At 43.0% G+C, this 26,699-nt stretch overlaps 1 protein-coding gene across 6 annotated transcripts in view; it reads right to left on the bottom strand.

Annotated features, from left to right (window-relative positions):
* The window catches only part of CCDC85A (coiled-coil domain containing 85A), a 200,171-nt gene that overhangs the window by 169,050 nt on the left and 4,422 nt on the right, over positions 1 to 26,699 (bottom strand). For all 6 annotated transcript variants that reach the window (XM_045446114.1, XM_045446115.1, XM_045446116.1 and 3 more), the window contains exon 2: positions 23,287 to 24,235. In XM_045446114.1, coding sequence (XP_045302070.1) covers positions 23,287 to 24,235 — 949 coding nt within the window. The remainder of the gene's footprint in view (positions 1 to 23,286; positions 24,236 to 26,699) is intronic.

Raw genomic sequence — 26,699 nt, 5'->3', positions numbered from 1 at the left:
AAAGGAAAAGAAAAGGAAAAAGAAAAGGAAAAAGAAAAGAAAACTCAGGCCCAAAGAGGATATGTAATCGGTCAAAGGCCACATAAGTAGCAAGTGGGGAAGGCAAGACTGAAAATCCTGTCTGACCTCAAAGCCTATACTCTTAATATGTGACATATACACTAATGTCAACTTTTACATAGGGCACTTTGCCCAACTATATAGTACTGTCCTAGGAGAACATTCGCAATCACCGCATACTGTCAGTCAAGCCCAGTTCCCAATGCCTCTCCAGCTTTATGGGACACACCTAGTGCCACATCTCCTTCCACCCACCTGCCACACAAGCACGCTCCTTGCCAAAATTCCAATTGAATACTAAGGGTTGCCCCACCCAAAATGGGTCATTCGTGATCAGGTCACATTTATGAGAACACACAATTTTTGGTTTTTCTATTTTCAGTTATTAGACTTTGCTCCTACTGTGTCTGAGTTGAGGCAAGAAAGAAAAATCGCTTCCACAGCAACTTTTTAATACTTGATATAAATACTCTTTAATATCCAGTCATTAAAAGTGCATTAGTCTCTTTTCAAGAGGTTCCTAGAGAGCATAATAATAAAAATTTTAAGAGGCAGCTCAATCCCTGTTTGGCCTAGATCCTAGAGTCTGAGTATTCAGACAAAAGTCATCTATCTCCCCTCTTCCTCCAATCTCCTAGAAAAAGGCAATTCCTAGAAGAACTTTTGTTTGAAACATAAGTAATTTTAGCTTCAGCTCTTGGCAACACGAAGAACCTGCTGCCAATCACAGCCAAATCTCAACTCTTCATAAAACAAGATTGTGGGTCCCAGTTGTTACTGTACTGCCTTGCTACCCAAGCCTGCTGAGCTTGTATTCACAAGGTGGGAATGAAATACAGGTAAATGTGAAATATTGGCCTAATACCCTAATAGCAGGCAACAGGGGCCCAGACTAAGCAGGGAGCTTGAAACGGAAATTCTAGACATACTTCAAGCACATTCAAGTACTCATTTCTTCTCTTATAGAGAATAGTGACCAAGGTGATCCATTTGAAAGTTGTCATCTGATAAAAGGGTAGAGCCTTTTTTTTTTTTTTTAAGGGTAGAGCCTTAACCAAGACCGTAGAGTCAGTTGAGAGGTCTTCTCATTTCCTTCCCTTGATGCTCTGATGTTATATCTTCTTTATATTCAGTTAGCAATGATTAACTTGCAATATGAGGCTTACAATTTCCTAAGATGCTGAGATTAAAATGACAAAATAGGAAGGGGCACCTGGGTGGCTCAGTCGGTTAAGGAACTGACTTTGGCTCACATTGTGATCTCAGGGTTCAGGCCCCGCATCCAGCTCTGTGCAACAACTCAGAGGCTGAATCCTGCTTCAGATTCGTGTGCCCCTCTCTCTCTGCCCTGCCAGCTCACACTCTGCCTTTCTCTCTCTCTCTCTCTCTCAAAAATAAACACTTTTCAAAAATGACAAAATAGGGAGCTAAGATGTGAAAGACAGGGCTATCCAGCTGTCTGTTTGACAAACATAAAATTAGGTGCACTATTATTTCTCCTCTGGAGGAAGGACAGGAACTAACATTTATCAACTGCTACTCTTATCTGGTACCTATAAGTTTGTAAGTAAAGGGAGGCTCTGAGAAATGAAGTAAGCTGTCCCTTAGGGTATGTACCTTAGGAAGAAACTAGAACCAGTATTTGCAGAGCATGCCAGGTTTCCCAATCCGTGTCCCACCTACTATTCATGATGATCCCAATAGAAGTTTTGGTAGAAATTCGGGCTGCTCACTTAAGGAACTAAGAAATGTGCAGGTGCACACAAAGGTTTTTCCTGACATTTACCAGGGAGGGCTAGATTTACCACTTTCTACTTTTGTAATATACACAAATATATCGTCAAGACACATATTTAAAAGATCTTCATTGTTCTCCTCCCAAATACATGGTATACGATCCCTGTCAGTGTGAAAGGCACAGACAAGGATTCCTTCCCTGTCAAACACAAAACTGGAATAGGGTCCTCTATCCCATTTTAAATAGAATGCTATTCAGCAAGAATAATTCTGGCAGGAGATCACCAGTAGGTGATTGGTCAGTGAGCCAGGCATTCCATAAACATTTACCAAAAGTCCTACCTATGCCCAGCATGGATACATGGAGACAAGAGATGGTTTTTGCCTTCAAGAAATCTGAATTCGAATTGGAAAGCTAGGTGGAAAATAATTATTACAATGGATAACAGCATGCTACAGAAACCCAAATATGGATCATTTGGCACAGAATGGGAAAGACAGATGCCAGCAAAGACTTCCAGTCTAGGATTTAGCCAGGAGTATCCAAAGAGTGCCTGAAAACAAGTGGCCAGTTATGACTGGTGCACTGGAGTGGGGAGGAACAATTTGGAAATGAGATCTAAGAGGTAAGCTGGTTCCAGATCAGATAGGACCACCTGTGCCATTTTACAAAAAGGAGAATGTTTTATCCAGAAACATAGTGATGACACAGTCAGTTTGTTAGCAGGGAACTAACATGATCTGATGGAGGTTTTAGGAAGATCACTCTTAATTTTATTTATTTTTTTTTCAACGTTTTTTATTTTTATTTTTGGGACAGAGAGAGACAGAGCATGAACGGGGGAGTGGCAGAGAGAGAGGGAGACACAGAATCGGAAACAGGCTCCAGGCTCTGAGCCATCAGCCCAGAGCCCGACGCGGGGCTCGAACTCACAGACCGCGAGATCGTGACCTGGCTGAAGTCGGACGCTTAACCGACTGCGCCACCCAGGCGCCCCAGGAAGATCACTCTTAAAATACAGGACAATTTGGGGCACCTGGGTGACTCAGTTGGTTAAGCATCTGACTTTGGCTCGGGTCATGAGTTCACAATTCATGGGTTCAAGCCCTGCTTTGGGTTCTATGCTGACAGCTCAGAGCCTGGAGCCTGCTTCAGATTGTGTGTCTCCCTCTCTCTCGTCCCTTCCCCTGTTCATGCTCGCTCTCTCTCTCTCTCTCTCTCTCAAAATAAATAAATAAACTAAAAAAAATAGAGGACAATTTGGAATGGGGAGAGATTATAGATAAGCAGAATATCTAGGTAGGTGGGCTACTAACAGAAGTCCCAATTATGTGGGTCTGAGCTAAGAGAGTGACAGTGGACAAGGAACATATAGAAGAATATTTAGGAGAACAAATTGCCAAATTGACTGCCAGTGTAGGATGATGGGCAAGGAAGAGACTGAGAGGACACCCAGTATCCATCCCAACCAGGACAACTGTGATAGCTTCACTGGAAGGACAGCATTAGGTGAACATGAAAACATGTAATTTTAGATACTTTTCCTGAAGTATCTTTTTAAATTTTTTAATGTTTGTTTATTTATTTATTTAGAGAGAGGGGCACATACACAAGCAGGGGAGGGACAGAAAGAGAGGAGAGAGAGAATACCAATTAGGCTCTGCCGTGTCAGCATAGAGCCCTACACGGGGCTCGAAATAATTAAGAAAGTAAACAAATGACTTGGCCCATAGTCTCTAGAATAAGGAAATGCAGGAGGAAATGCAGGAGGAAATGCACATATCCAAGGTGAAGAAATAAGTTAGTGACTACTTGAGTAAGATAGCCCCCTTCTGCAAGTGCAAATACAGAACATGGCCAACATGACCGTGAATCATACCTCAGTGGGTTATCTCCCCCCAGCAAAACCTCATACACCACTTCCCAAAATAAGTTTGCAGTATGAGCCCACATTGCCTTCCACTCTTTCCCTAAAGGGAATACTTAGATTTATCATTATAAACGTTGACAGAAGATGAACTCTAAATTCTAATTTTAGTTAGAGTTCATCTAAAGTTGCAAGTACCAAGGAAAAGCAATAATCCCTAATGCAAATGTCCTTAGGGACAGATAACAGAAATCAGTAAAGGGATGCCCAGGTGGCTCAGTTGGTTGAGCATACGACTTTGGCTCAGGTCATGATTTCACGGTTCGTGAGTTGGAGCCCCACATCAGGCTATGTGCTGTCAGCACAAAGCCTGCTTTGTATCCTTTGTCCTCCTCTCGGTGCCCCTCCCCAACTTGCATTGTCTCTTTCTGTCTGTCTCTCTCTCTCAAAAATAAATAAGACATTTGAAAAAAGAAATCAGTAAAACAGCCTGGATGCAATGTAATGGGGGGTGGTGAAGACTAGAACAAAAGAACCAGTTTGCTCCCCTAGTTGGTCTGAAAACATGGTTGCCAATGTTTTGTACAATTAGCCCATCAAGAGGCGGAGTCTCTGGTCCTTCTGCTTACACCTTGTTGGTTTGAGATTGCTGAAATCAATAGAATACAAGACAAGTGACGCAGTATGATCTCAGAGGCTAGGTGCTAAGAGGCCAGGCGGCTTTTGCCTTGTCCAGCTGGAACACCTGATCTTGGATCACCGTGTCACGATCTAGGCAGACAGACTACTCTGAGGCTGCCATGCTGCAGAACGCACATAGAAAGAATACGTGGAAAGCCTGGAAGCTGCATACCTATCTGGGGGATTCCCAAGAAGCCTCAAGCCATCCTGCCCAGGCACATATGTAAATTACTACTCCTTCAGAGGGTTTTCCCCAGCCACTGTGGAATAGAAACAAACCACCCTCACTATGCTTTGTCCGAATTCCCAACTCCCAGATGCCATGAGCACAGTGAAAGGGCTGCTATTTCACAATACTAAGTGCCAAGATGGTTTGTCACACAACAATGGAAAACTAGAACATCTCAAGAGAAAGGTAGCCACTGCTCTATTGCCACTGACTGCTGCCATGTGGGAGCTGAGGGTCATGTGTCAGGAGACCCTCCCATTTATTAAGAAAAGTCAGAAACTCGGGGCGCCTGGGTAGCTCAGTCGGTTAAGCATCCAACTTTGGCTCATGGTTTGTGAGTTTGAGTCCCGCGTCGGGCTCTGTGTTGACAGATCAGACCCTGGAGCCTGCTTCGGATTCTGTGTCTCCCTCTCTCTATGTCCCGCCCCCACTCGTACTCTGTCTTCCTCTCTCTCTCAAAAATAAATAAACGTTAAAAAAAAAGTCAGAAACTTGTAAGTGATTTTTTCCATTGTTAGAACACTGCGTGGGCCAAACAAAACATGACTGTGACTGGATTCAGTCCTTGGATCACCAGCTTGTAGCTTCTCAGGTCCTATATAGAGATGCGTCCTTGATGACAGCCACTTTTAAAGGGCACACGGTCAGTGGTTCAGACCACCTTGCCATTGCCACTCTGCACCATACCAGCTTTTGTTGCTGCTTTTCCTTAGACAACACCAGGCTGACAGGCAGCCCTCATAAAGGCGGAGAAATTCCAAAAATATTCCTAAAGACACTCCAGGATTTGCTTTAGTTTTCAATCTCCAACAGATCAGAAGATCCTACTCTAACACCTCAAGCCATGGTTAGGACAACAAAAGCCAGAGGACAAGTTTGGAAGGCACAAATAGGAGCTCAAGCAGCATGGCTGGGATCCAAGACCTACAAAGCAGAGCAGGAACTCAGTTATGGAATCAAAGGTGAGCACAGAGCCTGGAACAAAGCAGTAGCTCAATCAAAAATAAATGTATAAGTGAATGATGGATAAATACCCATTTTGACAGATGACTTATCTAGCCTTTCCTTATGCTGCATTTTGGCCTCTCTGAATACGCAAAGCAACCATCTGATCTAGATTCATGTAAGGTCGTAAACTAATGTAAATTGTTAAGAACCTAGAATGGAAATAATCAATTCTCCTAGGTTGCATCCAGTATAAGTAGTTCATTACAGTTCACTACAGGTTAAAATCTTTGCCCAAAATAAAAGTATTAACCAATAAAGGCCATTTTCCTCTAGACTACTTAGTAGGGAGTCCTATATCCAAGCCAACATCTAGTTCCAAAAGGTAGGGGGGGAGGGGAAGAACAGACTCTTATTTGTATCTTTGTAATTTTTACAAAGTATCACCCAGGCCTAAATTAATCTTGTAAATGACTAGGATTTTGTTTGTCTGTTTTAATTTTCTTTATAAGAAGCAGAAAAAAAGACAGCACAAGAGACTCTGAAAGATTATTTACTTTCAAATAAGTTGCATTCAATAAATTAGCATTCTATTTACTTTCTGTGAAATCACTGTACCACAGCCATCTGTACAAGTGAGCTAGGATATAATTACCCTATCAAGACTGAATATTAAAGATGACTTGGATGTGAACTCAGAGAGCACAGTCAAATCTGCCACCTTCATTCTGTGATCTGGTCAGAGGGCCTTCAGAGGATGGCTCAGGAGGCCGAGACTTTGACACCAAGGTCAAAAGATTTCTTCCTCTCCTTTCTGCCTGCATTAGACCCCAGGCCTGCATGCCTAAGAAACCCCTTGAAACGGGTGAAGAATGCCTACTATCTCCTGCCTGGGTTATAAATGGGGGGTTTTGAGATCTGATATGGGATATCAAAGGAAATCCTAGTTTCTTCAGTATTTAGGAGTGGATGCTTGAAAACCATGAAGTGTCAAGAGTTTACAAGAAGACCGGAGGAGACATCCTGGAGACTAAGAACCCAGGCTGCCAGCCGTCCTAATAATGACCCCTTCTCCTCCACATCCCTTTCATCAAGCATTCTGGGTGAGCCTGGAGGAGAACAATGGGAAACCCTGATTGTCATCCTGAACCTATAAAACACTGTGAAGGTTTCTCTGAGTCAGGCTGAGCTCAAGACCGTTGCTTGATTTCATGGCAAGTGCCTCACCACGGTGCCCAATAAATTCTAAGATTCAACTCATCAAACCAGGCTTTTCTCAATCTACATTAATCTAGGATTCCAGGAGTTGTGACTGCAGGAAAGTAGGGGCTGCTATGTTGCTCTAACATAGCACGGCTCCAAATTACTCTGCTCACTCTCTTCAGGGAGTTAAAGTAGGTGTTGGTTAAACTTCAGAGAGTTAAAGTAGGTGTAGATCAGGCATCTGTTTGTGTGTGTATATGTGTGGAAGATGGAGAGGAGAGACCCAGAACAGAACTTCATTTTACAGATAAAATTAGCAATTTATTTTTTCTGAGCTAATCAAATTTAGTATCCTGAATATTATTCAAAACCTGCTCTTAAATAAATAAATCCTCCTAGAAAAACTCAGAATTGAGGCAGACAGGCAATTAAAGGAACCTCAGACTCAACCTTTTTGAAAGGGAAACTACTGAGGTCATATTTACCTAATTAAGCTATTAAAATGGAAATTCTGCTCAGATAGTTCCATAGCAAAGGAAGGAGAAGGAAGATACAACAGGAAACAACTAGGCCTTTGGTGGATTCAAGGATAAACATTGTCATCCTTCTGTAGCAAATTGTTATTCTCTAGGAAAAAACATTAAAAATCATCAGCACCTCAGCAGTTATGGGTAGAAGTGAGCAAAAGCTTGGTTCCCTTTAAAGCATTTATATTTTGTTCCTCTCCAGCCCCAGAAGGCACCACAAAATAAAGACATGGTGGAGACTAAGGAAAAGAAGCTAAAGGTCAAGGCTTTCGAAGATGTGCCAATTTGAATGTTTCCTTAAAAAAAATAAAATCCCCATGCCTACAAGCTGATTGATCATGTGTCTTTATAACATGCCTATCCTTACAGGTGTGACCAAATATGCACCCTCTGTGACAAGAAGAATCCAGAAATGGTGTTATCTGGGACCATCTATTCACTAGTCCAGAAATCTGGCTGGTGTGTCCAAAATAATTGCTTTTGGGATCTCCGGATTGGACCAAAGGTTTTCAAACTTTGTAAAGTCAAGTTTGTTCAGGTAAAAGCTTAAGCAGGAGTGTGAACAAACCAGGTGAATGCAGGGTTGCCCTGGGGGGAAGGGTACCAGTGGTCTGGGTGAAGGGTGGGGGGCAGAGCCTGCCTAGTCCCCCTCGTTCACATCAATCGGTCCCCAAAGAGGCTCCACAGACCCACTAGGGCTCGACAGAGCCAAGTTTGGAGATGATCTGAGACTTCACAACCCCACAAGCTAAAAGGAGGTCAAAGTACTAAAGCAGAAAGCCATCAAAATGAATATGACATGTAAAGGCTAAATTAGGTTAAGTTAACTCTCTACACTAAGCAAAGGGTCAACATGTTTCAAGATTATTTTGCTCTCTTTATTGTTTTAACAGAAGTAGCTTATTGATTTTTACTTAGCACTATCTTTCTGCCTTTCAGGCAATGAGGCCATATTTCCCCCCCAAATCTTATAACATCTTTATTGCTGACTCAGAAGATAGTATTCAGGAGATGGATTTTCTTAATTGATAACCCTCATAGTAAAACTCCTCCACTAAAAAGCAGTAGTTCAGCATAATTTTTTTTTTACTTTACTGGAAATATATATATACATACATACATACACATATATATCAGAAGAGGTTGATATGATGGCATAAATCAGGGTACAGAGATCCTGTAAGCCCTGATCATTGCACAACTGCCTAGCCCTGGAACCCTTAAGGAATAAAAAAAAAAAAAAAAAAAAAAAACCTATTAGAATTAAACTGAGTTATAAAATCCCAACAAGAGTTTAGTTTGTTTTGTTTTGTTTCAATGCTAAGAAACTAACTCTCTAGGTCCACTTAGTTTAATTACAAGTTCTAGAGAATGAAGAACATTTCTCGTTTCTCCCCATTTGGAAATGCTGCTTGTAGGAAGCACCCATGCACAGCATTTAACACTCTGTCTAGCCCCTATTTACTTTCTGAAACCATCTGCCACCACCTAACAAAGACACCAGCACAGATCTACTCATGTCCTCATGCCTTCAACAGCATCAATTCCATCTCTCAGAGACATCCCCATCTCCTGGGCCAGCCTACCCAAAAGCAGGCACTCCCTAGGACTCAAACTCAACATGCCTCTGTAAGTGGCCAGCCCTGTCATGGCAGCCGGTGAGCCATCTCCCAGGCCCACAAAGGCCCACAACACCAAGGGTTCAGTCTGTTTGTTTTTTGGCTCTGGGGTTTTTTAGTTTTGTTTTATTTTTAACATAGAGAGAATGTGTACCAGTTGGGGGGGAAGAGCAGAGGGAGAATCTTAAGCAGGCTCCACACTCAGTGCAGAACCTGACTCAGGGCTCAACCCCACGAACCAGGGATCATGACCTGAGCCGAAATCAAGAGTCAGACTCGCAACTGATGGAGCCACTCAGCCTGCCCCCCCACCCCACCCATTCTGTCTATCAGGTTCCTAATCATATACCTTCATTGTTATTTACATCCTCCCATGGTTGTGTCAGACCAGGAACTCCTAGCATGAGGGGGCTGTGGCTCATTTGTCTGCTCTACCTCATGGAGTATCCACCCACACAAAACAGACAGTGCTTGTTGAACAAATGAATGTGGTTAAGCATTATTTCCAATCATCTCCCATCTACACTGTTCCATGTGTAGAACTATACAAAGTAAGTGAGCCATGAACGGACTTTGGTTTTCTACTACTGCCCATACTCATGAGTCTTTTATCAACTCGTGCTTTCCCCTACTGTCACTTATGTTTGTTTTACCATGTTGTTTATCTCAGGACACACTCTGATTAGCCTTTAATTTGTTGTAATAAATCTCGATTATCTCTGGCATTGTTTAGAACTTGTAGCTGCCTCATGAGTCAAGGCAATGATTTACAATGAAATTGCTATAGATTTTGCCCTTCCTCTCACTTAACGTTACCCTCCCAATTACATTCAAGAGCCTTACTCCAAACTAGTTCAAACAGCAGCTACAAATTAATAGGATTAAAATGAAGAAAGAAGAAAAGGTCTTCATTCTGTCCAAAGGTTTCAGAAAAAGACCACCAAAATCTGGTTAGGTGGGACATAACAACATCATACAAAGAGCCTGGTGCCATGTACCTGTCATTGGTTTACACTCCTCTAAACTTTCATCGATAGCCATACTCTCCCATCTGGTACAGAGATGGACAAGAAACTTGAGAAAAATCCAGTCTATAGTAGAGTAGAAAGTGAAATCCTTCACTCCAACTTTCCAGAGCACTATTCCAATAAGCGACATGGGAAAATATGTAAGTATCCAAACACAGGCTCATGTTTCATTCATGGCCAGTGCACGTGCAGTCCACCCTCTATGACCTGCCCAAGCAAAAAAAACTGGACATCAGGCTGACTCTAGAACTGTACAAATTCCAAGTCACCTCCACTACAGCCTCCTTAGCTCCTTGTTCACCAACAAGGTGTTCAGACTCATCAGTGTGGCCACTTCAAAGGGATTGGGTCTATTCTGACACTGCTAGAAGAACTTCTGCAACCGTGACAAGGTGCCTATAAGATGATGCACAGATTCCATTTATCTCAGTGTTCCTCAGGTTGCACCATGCACAGTGAACTTTCTTCCGAGGCACAGAATCCCTCTCAGATACCATCCTTGCTGCTTTCCTTTAGGAGCCCAGCCCCAGCAGCACAACCACTAGACGAAGTTGGATGGGTTAGCAAACAGAGGAAGGCACCCCCAATCTAAGCTGGCCAGACCCACAAGCTCATGAATCAACTTTCTTCCTGCCCTGGGGGGAAAAGCGGCAAGAATAGGGTAATGATCCGTGGATCGTGATTCCTGGCTTCCACCGGGCCACACAGATCACGCCTAAGTGAAACGAAGTGAATGCTGAGAATTCTGTTTACCAACATACATACCTGGTAAAACCAGATTTCCTACAATGGCAAGGATAAAAATAAAGTCCCAGAATGCATCAGACACTAGAAATGTACTTTGTGTTACATTATTGAATCTGAACTCTGGGCTACATGTTTCCAAAAATGGTTCAATAGAGATGCATCAGTACAATGATGCATCTATTTTTCTTTTCTTTTTTTTTTTTAAGAATGGGAAAGTCCAGGGGCGCCTGGGTGGCGCAGTCGGTTAAGCAGCCGACTTCAGCCAGGTCACGATCTCGCGGTCCGTGAGTTCGAGCCCCGCGTCGGGCTCTGGGCTGATGGCTCAGAGCCTGGAGCCTGCTTCCAATTCTGTGTCTCCCTCTCTCTCTGCCCCTGCCCCGTTCATGCTCTGTCTCTCTCTGTCTCAAAAATGAATAAAACATTAAAAAAAAAATTAAAAAAGAATGGGAAAGTCCAATTTTTTTTTTTTTTCATTTTAGACAAAGAGGCTAAATGGAGGGGAGGGGTAGGAATCCCAAACAGGTTCCATGCTCAGCACGGAGCCTGATGCAGGGCTCAATCCCACGACCGTGGGATCATGACCTGAGCGGAAACCAAGAGTCAGACGTGCAACCAACTGAGCAACCAGATGCTCAGGTGCCTGTTTTAAATGCTCAAATGATCTTTTATGAAATGGTGTTAGATGAGGATTATTATTTTACAGTTCACACCTAACAGAAGTAAAAAGTCGGCAATTCCAAGTTTATGTTTAGGTCTTACCTATCTGGAAAATTTAAATTCTGGGACTACTTGCTTACTCCATCCAGAGCCACTTAAGTGAGGGAGAAATTATTTTGCCCACAGAAGCTGGGGATGTGTTAAAGGTCACACAGCCAGAAAGTAGCAAAGTCAACTCAGTGTATCCAAATCGCCAGCTAGGCACATAGGCCAGGATGCCTTTTTTTAACTTTTACAATTATTTATATTGAATTGGTGGTGACTCCAACAATCTAGAGGACTCCATATGAACAACTCTGAGGTCATTTTCTCCAGGAATGTACTTATGTGATCGATTTTTTTCCCCAATTGTTTAACATCCTTTTGATTATAGTTGACACACAGCATTACATTAGTTTCAGGCGTACAAATAGTGATTTAGCCTCTCTACACATCATGCTATGCTCACCAGAATGTTGTCACCCTACAATGCTATTACAATACCTTTGGCTCTATTCCCTATGCTGTACCTTTTATCTCTGGGACTTATTCATTCTTTAAATGGAAGCCTGTATCCCCTCCTCCTCCTCTTCATCCATTTTGCCCCTTCTCCCGAACCCCCTTCCCTCTGGCAACCATCACTTTGTTTTCTGTATTTAGAGGACTGGATTCTGGTTTTTGTTTTTTCATTTGTTTTTAGATTCCACATATGAAATTACATATTTGTCTTTGTCCATCTGACTTATTTTATTTCAGTAGGTTTTCAACAGTGGCTGCACCAGTTTGCAGTTTGCATCCCCACCAATAGTGCATTAGTGTTCCTTTTTCTCCACATCCTCAGCAGGACTTGTTATTTATCTTTTGGATAGTAGCCACTCTGACAGGCGTGAGGTGATCTCATTGTGGTTTTAATTTGCATTTCCTTGATGATGAGTGATACGGAGCATCTTTTCACATCTTTTGATGCCTTTGAAGTAGTGCATTATGCTACATAACTCCATGAGAGTTTATTTTTAAAGGTTTTTAAATATATTTTAGAAGACCTATCACTTCTACTCACAATTAAAATAGAATTTAGCTAAACGAGGTTTATAAAATTGTTTCACTGTTTTAAAGCTTTAAATAAAGCTTAAATGCCATATGCCAATTTAAGGGTGGGTATCCATTTCTTTAATACATGGGTGAAATTTGATGCCTACAATATAAAAATAACTAAATAAGCTTTGTGAATAGGTTTAATAGTACAGGCCTAGCCCGCTTTTTAAAATGAATGCCTATTGTGCACATGACTGTATAGGCTCTGGTGCGAATAACGTTTCCATCAAAGAAAAATTTTTGTCCTAGGCCAACAAACCCCAAAGTGGGCAATTTTGAGATTGCACCAGGAAAAGTCAAAGACATTAAGGGTGAGGACCATGTGGCACATGGTTTTATGGTAAAATGAAGACCAATACTTGTGTCCTTCTTAAGTGTTAACAGGACACTAAAAATGAACAATTTTCAAGCCTGTTCTTCCACAGATTTTGAAAAGCTTGAGGGTGCCAAACAGTTTCTCATGAATGTCCCTATACTGGGGGAGCTATTCGTGGCAAACCACCTGGACAATGGTTATTTCTAGACCCCTAATTGATCATAATGCTAAATGTACTCTCTTCCAAAGTACCCTCATATGTAAAATCTGCAGCTAAATTCAGCCAATTCCCCCCATAGCGCCATGACCACAATTCTGGTTGGTTCTTGTAACAAGGAAGTGGCCTGCCCATTAATAAAAGACAGGTGCCTGTTAATGATGTGTACTGGCAAACAAATCCTTTGAAATTCTTCATGGCTTTGTCCCCCTCACACCACCTTGGTCTGCTATTTTCACGTTCTTTCTTATTGAAAGTGGACTCTTATCTCACTTTCCTAGTAGCTGCATCTAATCCATCATTTGCCAATAGGACTCGTAACTTGCCTTTCAGGATCTTCTTATTCTGTTTGAACTGGCACTTGCTGTCTAGGGAACTAGAAGAGATGCTGAATTAATGAGCATGGTTAATTTGAATTCTCAAGAGTGGTTCAACAGACCAGGCTGCTTCGAACAGAAATCTGCAACTCAGATATTCTGACCTTTTAAATGCCATCAAAAGTGTAATGTAAGTGTACTTTACTTCTGCCTATAGTAGCATAAATCAGAATAACTGGCTTAATTAGTTTTGTTTGCAACAAGCTGAGTTATTAAAAAACACAGCTCCTTGAGAGCAGTTGGTGTTACCATCTGGTCCATCCCCTTGCTCCTGGTCTCTTTCCCTTCTGTTACTTGCAATCCAGAAGCTGACACTTCTCTAGACACACAGCCATTTGGGCTGTGAATGCAAGTGGATATGTGAGGACGGGACTAAGGTCAGTCCATCTTCACAAGATTATTTATCTGGAAGGAATATGGCGTTGAAGTGGGGAGGAGTCCACGTGGAAGGAAAAAGGGCAGTAAGGTTTTGGCCTCTTGGCCTAGGAGCAGACTACTCCTTCCACTAGGACTACACTTCAGTAGTTGTCCATAGAGCTATGAACACTCTACCCCGTGTGGCCTCAGAGTTTCCCCAAACAGATGTGAGGTCACCAGCTACACCACCAGGTCTACTCAGTCTACTGATGTTCATCTAGTCTCATTCTTATCATTGCAGTGCTCTCATTTTCTGGAAAACCTATTCACCAGACTGGAGTGGAGAACCATTCTTCCTCCATTTAGGATCATCATTAATATTACCCCTACTTCAAGCGGCCTCTCAGTCTAGAGGATTAAAAGTCTTTCTTATAAAATGAATTCTGTGCCTTTGGGAGTCAGCTTGATGTTAGCCTCCTGCTAATCAACAATTGGCCTTGGACAACTCATGGAACTTCTTTGGAAGTCATTTTTCTCCCTCAGAAAATGGGCAGTTGAACTGGATAAAATACAGAGTACTTTACAGACTTGTGTTCTATGATTTTCTGACTTCCTGAACCAAATACAACTATAGTGTCCTAATTTCTTTCTGTTCATCAGCATTAGGAGATCTATTCTCCATTGAATAAATACACATGCATGTATTTTTGTGCTTATGTTTGCATATAAGTATTCATCACTAATTAGGTATTTCTAATGGAAAGAGCACACCTACCATGCCCCCAAATGCAATTCATGCTTCTCATCATTTTTGAACCAGCTAGCAATTATGGACCCTCAGGAAGCTATAGCTATATACAATCCAGATCAGGGGTTTCTTCTAAAAGCCAATAATTGTCAGGAAGAGAAGACCTTTCAGTTTCTTTAAAAAAAAAAAAAAAAGACTCAAAGACAAAATTATACTTTTAATGCAATAATGAACACACTGGACTAGAGAAACCAACTCACTCAGGAAGCATCAGAGACCTTTGAATTCAGGGCCAAAAGTTAACCAAAACATTCCATCCCTGAACTATATTAGCAGGCAAAAATACTTTGTTTGCAAAATTTTGAAATGTACAGATTCACCCCTTTGTTTTATGTGGCCGAAAATGAAATTGACAGATAAAAGTCATTCAATCTTAAATTCAATACATTTAATGTTCTATTAAATACACATACAAGAATACTAAGTACAATATGGGCATGTGGGTATATGTACAGACAGTACAAATAGAAATAGTCTTTGAGCAATTACCAAACCCAACCTTTCTCCCTAACATAGTCCATCTTATAGAAAAGCCTACAGTAGGCCTAAGTAAGGATCTGCATTAAAAAAAAAAAAAAAAACTAAAATATTATTGCTGAAGTTTTTATTTATCTGGTTATTGAATGTGTGCCTAGTTTCAATCCAGGTCCAATCCAGGTCACATCCCAGAACCTTCTGCACCTTTCTATAAGGATTCAGGTACACATGGGTGCCTGGGTGACTCAAGTTGGTTAAGCATCCAACTCTTGGTTTCAGCTCAGATCATGATCTCACTGTTCGTGGGAGCCCTGTGTCAGGCTCTGCACCGACAATGCAGAGCCTGTTTGGGACTGACTGACTGACTGACTCTCTCTCCCCCCCTCTCCCCCCCCCCACCTGCTTGTACACATGTTCTAAAAGTAAATAAACATTAAGAAAAAAAGGGTTCTATAATACAAAACTCTTTGTTATGTGAAAACTGTAAATGGCCACCCAACCATGTGGGAATACCCAGATATGGTCTTTTATCTTGAGGACAAACCAGTATTGCCTTCACAAGGGCAATAATGCAATCTGCTATTCCTCTGCCACTTTCTCGGACACCTCTCCTCTCTCCTGATTAAAGATTTTCTGGCTCAGAAAGAGCAGCCACTCTTGTTATTGGCAACTCTTGAACAGCGCTCTAAAGATGAGGTCATTTATATCAGAGGCAGCAGTAACCTGAACCTGACTCTTCTGCAGATTAGAGTCTCTTACAAATTAAGAGCTGAGATTTCATGCTTGTATTGTCAAGTGTCCTGTGATCTAGATATTGAATGCCAAATTTCCTAGAACTCTTAAAAATCAACTCATTTCGGAGCATGAAATAGTCTTTATTTCTTAAGTATTCAGAACATAAAATATTCTTTATATTTCCTAGAATCAAATTTAAAATAACTTTAAGTGTACACAGTTTTTCCCATGAACATTACATACTAAAATATTATCAAGGGCAACCTGGTTGTGCCCAAATACCCAAGAAGCAAATATTTCTGAGTTTTTATATTACAGCAGTATCTTAGTTATCTTAAGTATAGTCAAGACCCAGAAAATAAGAGAAGACTTGAAAAGCCAAAGTACTTACTGATGCATGGCAAGTGGCCCATGCACTATAGCTCACGCATTTTACTGCTAAAAGGACACTTTAAGGTCACTCACTCCTACTTTGAAAACAATTCTAATCAATGTGGTTATCCACTTTCCCAAGGTATGACCAGCCATTAGAGAGAGAACAAAACTCAGAAACAGCAGTGAGAAAAGAAATTCAAGTCGGGCCAGCAAACGGCAGCAAGGACTTCTGCTGGTACTTGATGTGACTGAAAATCCATTATTTACAAGCAAATATTGAGCAAGAAAATAATAGTCATGGGGGGTGGGCATCTGATGTAAGAACTCCCACTTCCACCTACCAGAAGAGTCTGATGCCTCTAAGCATCAGAAGTGGCTAACATTTATGAAGATTTTAGACCTTAAGGTAATAAGTTTGTCTGGAAAACTTACTCTATCAAGTATACACTGACCCAATAGGGCTACACAAACTTTGTTATTTTTAAAACTCTGGCAAAGTTTATCTTCACATTCTTTTTTCCAACCAGTGGAGTTTGACTGAGATCACTACATCAATGCCTCCAGAACCATCTATTGTTGCTGTGAGTAGATGTATATAGCCTTATAGAAAAATCACTGTATTTGTACTCATTTGAAACCTTTGAAAATTTATCTGGTGAAATGGAATACTCACCCTGACTTTTCACTTTTTCATGCTTTTTAAAAATTATTTCAATTAAAAAGATAAATGCATCACTAATTCAATGATTTTTTTTTTTGCAGTTTTATCTTCTTGCAATGAACCAAAAACACATTCAGTTGACTTCAATTGGGTCTAAAGAACATAACTATAATCAGCTCATAGCAGCAATTGGCTTACATGACTAGATGCCAGGTGCATTTGAACACTGGTTTGACTAAACAGAAGCAAACTGAATGTTTGGCACGGTTCACATACAAATTTACTTATTAATATAAATATATACACAGATAATCTCCTTTGTGGAAAGAAAAATGGTCCCCTAGATCTAAAGAACTTCTATGACTTTATTATTGCCAATGGAGTTAAAAACCTTAAATTCTACTAGAAAATACCTTTCTAGGTTTTCCAATAATAACCTGCCTCTCAGCAATTTCTTAAACTAGATTTCCAAAACCAAGCTTTCTCTGTCACTAAATCAAAACGTATTCTCATGAAAAATGCACTAAGCTTTGCACACACAAGTATAGTATGATAATTCATTCTATTTTTCAAAACTTCTTAAACTATTGTCTTATCAAAATGTGTATGAGGCTACCAAATTACCATACCTAAAGCTTAAAGATCAAAAAACCTCATCTACTCCTTTATCCACATACATGCTAGTTCACACAATAGAAAATACATTCAGAGATCCTAAATTTAAATCCTTTGTGAGTATTCTGTAACTGTTGAAATTTTTCTCCCAAGAGACAATTTCTATTGTCCAAATTCATTCATAAATGATGTTCTAACTTTTTCTAAGCAAAATAAAAGATTTATGAGAGCAATTACTCATGCCATAGTGCACCACTACTTAATTTACAGACAACCTTGCTTCAGAGGATTCCTGCTGTCCTCTTCCACACACAGGTTATCTTACCCCTCATAGACAAGGTCATTCTGTGTTATCAGCGTTTTTCGTTTGCTCATTAATAACCTCAACAGAGAATAAGGAGAAATCTGAAAACTCAGAGTAAAACTTATGAGCTAGGAGATGTGAAATGCAGCAGTCTCGGTGGGAAATATTCATTAGCACTGCAGGCATTGCGTGATCTACACGCACCATCGGCTTCCACTATACAAGGGTTAGAAATCCACGTGCTTCTCTTTCAGTTTGGATGTGAAGGCTTTAAAAAGTGGTTCTGGGGGCGCCTGGGTGGCGCAGTCGGTTAAGCGTCCGACTTCAGCCAGGTCACGATCTCGCGGTCTGTGAGTTCGAGCCCCGCGTCAGGCTCTGGGCTGATGGCTCAGAGCCTGGAGCCTGTTTCCGATTCTGTGTCTCCCTCGCTCTCTGCCCCTCCCCCATTCATGCTCTGTCTCTCTCTGTCCCAAAAATAAATAAACGTTGAAAAAAAAATTAAAAAAAAAAAAAGTGGTTCTGAACTACTCAGACGCCAGAGTCTCCCCAACCTAACCTAATAATCTCATCCACCAGAACCACAAATTTTCAACCCATACCCCAACCATACCTGAGAACCTTGAGAGTGGGGGGGATGAAGTTTTACAGAACCGGCTGGGGTCAGTCCTTCTCAATCCCCGAATTCAACAAAGGAAGGGAAGATGTTAACTTTCTTATTCCCAAAAAGCTTGAGCTCTTCATCACTTGTCTCGCTCTCTCTCATTCTCACTTTGACTCCCACACTCACACTCACACACCCCTCTTATACAACACACACTCGCCCAGGGCAATGGTTTTCACCTGGTCTACTCATTAGAATCACCTGAGAAGCTCTTCTTGCAATGTACCCAGACACAGGGCAGACCAATTCAATATGCATGTGGAAGTGGGGCCCATGCACTGGTAATTTTGCAAAGCTACCACAGTGATTGTAATCTGCGGCTAGATTGAAAAACACTGTTTTCTCTGAAGGAGTGGTTTTGAATCAGGGGCAATTTGACTGACTCCCTATCCCCTGGGGTCTGGAGACTTCTTTGACTGTCATGACAGGGGGATGCTTGTGGGTAGAGCCCAGAAGGCTGCTAAACCTCCTGAAATACAGAAGACAGCCCACTGCAACAAGGAATGATCCAGGGTCCCAATGTGAATGGTATTGCTGTTGAGAAGCCCTGCTCTAGAGAAAGAACTGGTAGAGAAACGGGGAGAAATAGTCTGCTCTCTCTCTCTAGAGATATCCTCACAAAAGAAGTTAGGATGCCCTTAAGAAGGTTTCAGGAGGGAGACCACAACCCTGACTCTCCATCCAGCAAGGCTGAGGGTAGTTCTAAATGGACCCTGCCCAACACAAATGAACAGTTTCCTTGGGGGTGCTCTCATTGACCAGGCTGTTGTTGAAGGAGAGCATGAGTACTGTTCACTGAAATGTGCCCTAAGACCACAAAGTAAACAAGACCTACCAGGATAATTATGCAATTTTTTTTTAGAAGAAAGTAAACAGAGGACCGATTCTCCATTCCTTCTCAGTTGGTGATAACCAGCAATACGTTCCCCTAGAATTAAAATAAAACTACCTTTATTACTTTTCCAGCTGGATTCATAATGCCCATGAGGTGAACTACTTGTATGGGCTTCTGAGCACCAGAATCATCTTTGCCTGGAAAGTCAACAACAAACAGCTATTGCTGGAAGGACCCTGAATCATCCACAACAACCATGACTTAGGCCAAGAAGCTACCTATTCAAAAGCAAAGATCTGCCAGCTGATAACTGGAAGCAAAACCACTTGGTTTCATTGTGGAAGGGAACATTTTCACCTAAGAAAGTTTGACCCAACCTTGGATTTCAATGGGATCAGGGAAGTGAACGCCCCCATTCGCAAGAAGGCTATCCATGTGTGTACAGGTCTAGATAAAAGTGGCTCTACAATTACTTTAATTACAAATCTGGTACACAGCAAATAACCAAAATGAATACACAAATGCCTTAATGTCTACATGTAATCGTGTTGAATCTACTTCCTCCGTGCATGGAATTCTCTGCAAATTGAAAAGAAACAGTTGAATAAAGAACTTCTAAAAAAGTAAATGCATTCATGAGGTATTTTTTTGTTTTGTCTTTGCTTTTGTTGTTTTTCAATCATCTAATTTAAACACGGCTATATAGTCTTGGATATTTTTAAGAGAGGAAAAATCCCCAAAATTCATTTTTGTATCCAGTTGGAATTTAAATTAATTGTCTTAACCAAAGGAACCTCTTGGATACCAAGTTCATCAACTACTGGGTTCACTGAGTTTGTAATAAGATGTAAAGATGTCCAAGGCACTGTTAAATAAAACAGTACAGTAATTGTTTTCACTGATGTTCCATTAGCATGTGTATGTGTGTCTTTTGGAGGGAAGGTTACAAGTAGGACAATATTCTGCATTATGTTTCATTTCGGTTTCATTCTGCCATAATGAAGACACACTTCCCACCTGCTTTCACCTACTACTTTTTCTTCAAAAACATGCAAGTGATAAAGGAGCATAATGCAGGCTGAAGGCAGAGTGCAAGTTAGCACATCCCTCCCCCCAGGTGGGATATGTGTGATATTCCTCAGGCAGTCCTGGCTGCCCAAGAACAAAGGAAAGGAAAGAAAACAAATGGTTAACTGATAAAGATCACAGTCAGGCAGGACATGGGTCTCCATCACTTTACAAATATCTTAGTAAATTACAAGAAAAAAGGCAATCTTATCAATAGCCTAATCTCCAGAAACCTGTAGACTCAGTTTCCAGGAGCCTCCACATCACTTTTCCATAGTGATTTGGGGAACAAAGGCAAGAAGGAAATGGCAGGTAAAATTATATTTCTTTATAACCTGCAGCAAATACTTGAGGCAACTATAGAGTAGAACATTGCTCCAGGAACTCCCTACTGTCTTAATGTTAATGTTTTGCTAGAAGGAAAAACAACCTTAGCTTGACAATAGCTAGGCCTCCAGTATCCTTGAGTCTTCTTTAGCATACGAATATCTCTTTGGAAATTTTCCATTTGCCTCTCCAACTCCATAGTATAATAACCAGTCACTCTTCACAACTCCAGTGCAGCTCTTTCTTGCCCATGGGCCCTGTCCCTGTGCTTTAATAAAATCCCCTTTTTGCACCAAAATGTCTTCAAGAATTCTTTCTTGGCCCTTGGCTGGGGAACTCCCCACCACCCCAGAACCTCATCACAAGTGCTCACCCAAAACACTCATTATCTCACACCAACTCCAAACAGAATGACTCTATAAATGACTCAGCAGATCTGCAATTTGGGATTTACCTTGTGAATGGTTCCTACTTGTTTCTATGCCAATGATTCAACCAAAGTGTGCAGGGATTAAGAATATGAAAAGTCATGTCTTACCATCCATATCAAAAATTAATTTGTAACAGCAGGATAAATTCAAGCTACCAATGCCCAAGTTTATAGGCTGACGATCCATAAACATCTCAATGTGCCACTTATTTTCCAACTAATTATTGAAATAAAAATGCAATGCAAATGCACTACAAATATACTTTGGTAAGGATATCAATTGTCAGAAGATAACTCACATAAGAATGAGAAAACCTGAAGTAAACATAAGAATTAAATACAGTGTTACTCTAAATACTGCATCTATGTCACATCAAATTTTTAACTAAATAAAATGGTTAAATATTAAAAATCATTTGCCGGACCATAAAGTTTATCTGAATCCGGGCAATAATAAACCATGGTGTGATGTCATCCACATCTAGAAATATACCTTACTTTATGCAAGGCATTGCTTAAAAATTGCACCTGAAACCTCTTCTTGTGAGTTAAATCGTGCCTTCATTAAACTAGAGGAGTTCTTTATTTAAAAGAGCACACTGGGAAAGAAAAGAATTGTTTCCTAAGTGAACTACCTGCCCCCAAGTAATTTGGGGGGGGGGGGGAGGGTCAAGATACAGAATTTCCCTAAAATAGTGCACATGTTTACTTCTCATGCTCATTAAAAAGTAATTGAGAAATGGAAAAGCCATTAACTTGACCTTCCCATTAACCCATTACTCCCTGAAGACAAGCTTCCTGGCCAATGGCTCACCTCACCAGGGTAACACAACTAAGATATCTTTTTAAATGACTTTCCTCTTTTGTGAGAAGTGCACAGCTGAGGCTGCCCACAGCAATCAGGGCAGCATCTGGGTCGGTCCTGGAAAGAGTGAGGGGAAGGCGCAACTTACAGAGTAAGAGCCCTGGCCAGCCAGCCAGGAGGCCTCAGCACCCGGAGGTGGCTTCTCCCAGCTTCCACCTTACAACCCAACCCAGAAAGCAGCAGCATTTCATCTTCCCCACGCTTTCCATTCCATTTGCACTTAAAAGAACACTGGATGCATTAGAAGCCAAGCTTCAGGACTCAATTTTCAGCACTAGGAGAAAAGGATTAGGATAAAATGGGATCCAACAGGTAAATCCCCAGGTACAGTATTGAAAATTTACCCCTTCATGTCACTGTTAGCATTGCCCACGTCCACCACTGCTCAGAGCTCACTGCACGGAGACTCTGTAGCAGCTTTCAAATAAAGCAAAAAACCTCAGGTATTTTGGATGAAAAAAACCCCACAGTTTATAAAACCAAACATTTTAGTTCTAACTCAACCATAAGTAACATAAAAGGATTGGGAGGGCATTTTGGTTTTGTTTGTGTGTTTGTTTTCAGAAACGATTTTTTTTTCCTCTCTGGAATTCAAAGTGATTCTAGAACCAAGATGCAGAAAATGAAACCTCTTCCAAAAAGGTTTAGGGTCAGGTTTAGAGCCACCTCTGCAAATGCAGTGGATGTTACACTTTGAAAACCAAAGGAGAGTCTAAATACATCAGGACCTTTTAAAGAGGAACGTTTAAAAAATTGGGGAGACCACCTCACAGTGTAAAAGAGCATGCTATTCAAAGTACGTTTAGGGGAGTCTGGCGGGGGTGGGAGATTTTAGAGCATGGAGGGAAATCATTTGATGTGTTTCTCATGCAACCAACAGGAAAAAAATTCTCCAGGTAAAGTAAGATCTATAGGCATTCAGAAAACATGGCCCCAAGCCTGTTTGGGGACACGGTATTTCTTTTTCATTGTTATTGTTTTTCATAATAAATACTCATTTCTTTATGCACATAAGCTGTTAACTGGATTCAAAACCACTCTGGGTCAGCGGCTGGATGAGAACCCCAGTAGGAAACTGCACACAACTAGAAAAACATTCAAGTTCAAGATGGAAGAACCTTAGCTTGGTTCTCTGTTTATCTTCAATAGGCACACATCTCCTCCTGACCACTCAGGGTCCCATGGAATTATTATTCCTCTCCTTCCCCTAACTCCTCATCCTCTGTTCTTCTCCAGGCTTATTTGACTGATAACTGTACAAACTACAACAAATGGAAGGGAAGAAAGACAGCGAGACTCCTCTCCCCAGCCCATCCCCGTCCAGCGCCTGCACTTCCTAATGTGGCTGGAAAGCCCTTCACGGTTCATAACTCTCTACTGAGCTGTCCCAGCCAAGGCAGCTCCCCGGCACGTACTGACCCACCGTTCATGCCACTGTAGACACTCCGGTGATGGGGTGACACGTCCTCCTGCGCCTGCCTTCGGAGGGTGCCCTCCCTGCTGCCTCCGCCGCTGCCTCCGCCCACATGTTTGTGATCAGGGCTCCCCCCATAATGCTGTTTGAGGTGCTCGGGGCTGGTGCCCCTGGGTCTGGGTAGATGCTCCAGGCTCCCACCGAGGGCGTGTTTCTGAAGATGCTCGGGGCTCCCTCCGCTGTGCCTGGCATGTTCAGGGCTGCCCCCAGGCCTGTGCTTCTGAAAGTGTTCCGGGCTCCCGCTCAGCACATGCTTGGGCAGCGTCTCGGGGCTGCTCCCGGGGTGTGGGTGCCTTTGCTGTTCGGGGCTGCCCTTGCACAAGGGTTTGTGGTGCTCGGGGCTGGGTCCTTTGAGTGCTTTTGGGTGATCCGCGGTGCCAGAGGCTCTGGGTTTCTGGAGATGCTCGGGGCTGGTGCTCCTGTGCTTGGAGTGCTCTGGGCTGCCCTCGCCCCGGGGCTTCTGCAGGTGCTCCGGGCTGCCGCTGCTCGCGTGCTGCTTGTGGTGGTCGGGGCTGTCGGTGCTGCCGGTGCTGGAGGTGCTGCTGCCGTCGCCCACATCCCGCACGTAGGGCGCCGTGGAGGCGGTGAGCTGGCACAGGCTGGCCTGGCTGTCGATGGAGCAGCGGCTGCCCGCGCAGCCCGCGCCCTTTTCCTCGTCCAGCAGCACGCAGAGCTCTTTGAGCTCCATGTTCTCCTTCACCACCTCCTCCTGCTTCACCTCCAGCTCCTTCAGCTTCTGCAGGTATAAGGCCACTTCCTTGTGCATCACCCCAGCCGTGTAGCGGCCCAGTCTCTGCCACTCCCGGGACACCCTTTTGCCTTTCTGCCGGTCATCGTCCAGGAAACAGCAGAGGTCTCTCAGCTCCTGGTTGTCCTCCTGGAGCTTCTGGTTGATATCCTGAAGAGAGAGACACAACCATTCAAGGGAGGTGCACATCTGAGGCATCATCAGGCTCAGACCTGCTGGGAGGGAGGCTGGAATTAGCGGATTCTCTGTGATGTTAGGGGAGGAGGTGAGAAGAGGAGAGGAAGCTGATGACCTGTAGCCTTGCATAAAAATAACAATAATGGGCATGGGTTATGCCCCCTGCCCAAAGCTTACTTGGCATCCTGTCATCAAATTGTCACCAAACACTTGGGGCGATAATGATTATTACGGTTCTTTTACAGAGGGGGCGACTGGCCCTCACTAAGCTTCACTTGCCCAAGGCCATCCCGTCAGTATTTAGGGAGCAGTCAGTTAATTAACAAGAAACTAGTAAAAACCAAGGACCCCCTGTACTGCCGTCAAGGAAGAAAATGGCTGCTGTGACCGGTGATGCTTAAAAGCTCTGAGGCAACAGGCCTTCCATCAGCACAAATATGCACTGCCTGGTGTTCAGCCCTTGACATGGGAGCAATGGCCCCATTCCCTCAGGGGACCAGCACAACCGCCCTCTAGTGGCATTTCCATCCTGCACCCCCAAGCCCTACTTCCTGTACCCACTGCATGTCTCCCAGGCATTCCACATGAAACACAAGCAACACCAAGCTCTTGTGTCATAGCCAAGCTCTCCTCCCCAAATTGCACCTCTCAGCAAATGCCACCTCCACCCATCCTGCTGCCCTTTCTAAGAACCTGTGGTCATGCCAGCTTCTCCTTCTCCCTCACCTTTCACTTCTGAGCTAAACGGGTCTTTTGGACCTTACCTCTGACATTTCGCTCGTCTTGTCACTCCCATACATAACATGCTTAAAAGCACCTCACTGCCCTTAGGATAAAGTGCAAAATCCAAGTCTCCCAAGACCCCCAATCCTCTTAACCCGGTCTATTTCTCCTGCAAAAATGGTGGTCCACTCATTCAGTCACAAGTGTCTAGTAAGCATCTATTATGTGCCAGGTATCAGTCCAGGTGCTAGGGACGTATCAGTGGCGGCAGCAAAGACTTTGACATCCCATGGTGGATGTCAAATGTCAGATTTCATTCTGGTGGGAAAGACTGGCAAAAGGCCAGTATAGAGCACAATACCATGTCGTGATAAGTGCTGGGCAGAAAACTAAACTAGGCTAAAGAATACTATCCTTTAAGAGAAGGCACCTCACCGACAAAGGAGAACATTTGAGCAAAGACCTGGGTGAAATGATGGAGCAAATGTTTGAGGGAAAATGATCCCAGGCAGAGAGAAGGGCAAGTATTTGCCCTGAGACACATGTGGCTGACGTAACAGTGAGGCCAGTGTGCCTAAAGCACAGGGAGCGAGGGGGCAGAGCTGGGAGAGGAGGTGGGAGAGATGAGGCCCAAGGGGGTGAGTGTTGTGGCTGGGTAATGCTGGGCCTTGGCAGCCACGAGGACTTTGGATTGTTGGAGCCCTGAGGATAGGAGTGAGAATAGGGTTCATTTTGTAAAGAACCACCCTAGTTCAGTACAGAAGACAGACTGATGGAGGCGGGCGGTGGATAGAAGAAAGGGAAACAAGATAAGGTAAAAGCCAGGAGAGATCACGAGGAGGCCACCAGGCTGGTCCAGGTAGAGGGAGACAATGGCGGCTTGCACACATGGCAGCAGCGGAGGGGGAGACCTACCCCCCACCCCCACATCATGCACTGAGCCACACCAACAATGGCCCGGTTTCAGGGCCCAAGGAACAAGCCCTTCCCCTCTTTCACTTGGAATGTACTCCCCTAACCTTCTGTACAACCTAAAGGTCTCACTTCGTAAGTCACTTCCCCAAAGAAGCCGCCCCTGACCACAACCCCCCTATCTAAAGGAGGTCACCTTGTACATTACCATCACCTCTTCGATTTCACCTCTGTGGCACTTATTACACTTATTGGTTTGGTGGCGATGGACCGGGGGCAGTTACGGGGCTGCTACCTAATATCTCCCCTGCTTTACAAAGCCGGAAGACCCCTGGTCTTGTGACTTGGTCACCCAACCCAGAACTAGAGGCACTCAGAGTGGACACGCAATCCCCTTAAACTCAGATTCGCTCCAACAGCTCGCCTGCTACTTGTGAGAAAATAAACTGTAAAACAACCACACCCTGCACCTCCTAACAGTCTCGAGGTCTAAGATGGGAGTCATTTTCAAAGCCTGAGGAAGAAAAGGATCTTGTGCAGCGTGGTTCCAACTCTGATTCTAACTCTTGGCATCCTGACTACTCTGTCTCCGTGTTTCTGATGCCCGTCTCTTCTTTCGCTTCTCACTGCCACTTCCCGACCTCAGGCCTGGCCGTTTCCAAACACCTCCACCTGGCCTCCCTGCCTTGGTCCGCCCCGTCCTCGAGCTTTCCTCGCCCAACGGATCCAAGCTCTCCTTGGCCAGACTGCTCTTCAAAATCACCCCCTTAATGTTATGTCTCTCCTGCGGCAGCCCAGCACT

This window comes from Leopardus geoffroyi, chromosome A3 (assembly GCF_018350155.1).
Source record: "Leopardus geoffroyi isolate Oge1 chromosome A3, O.geoffroyi_Oge1_pat1.0, whole genome shotgun sequence".
NCBI lineage: Eukaryota > Metazoa > Chordata > Mammalia > Carnivora > Felidae > Leopardus > Leopardus geoffroyi.
Note: the sequence above shows the minus strand (reverse complement) of the source record. Positions and strands in the feature narration are given on the sequence as shown.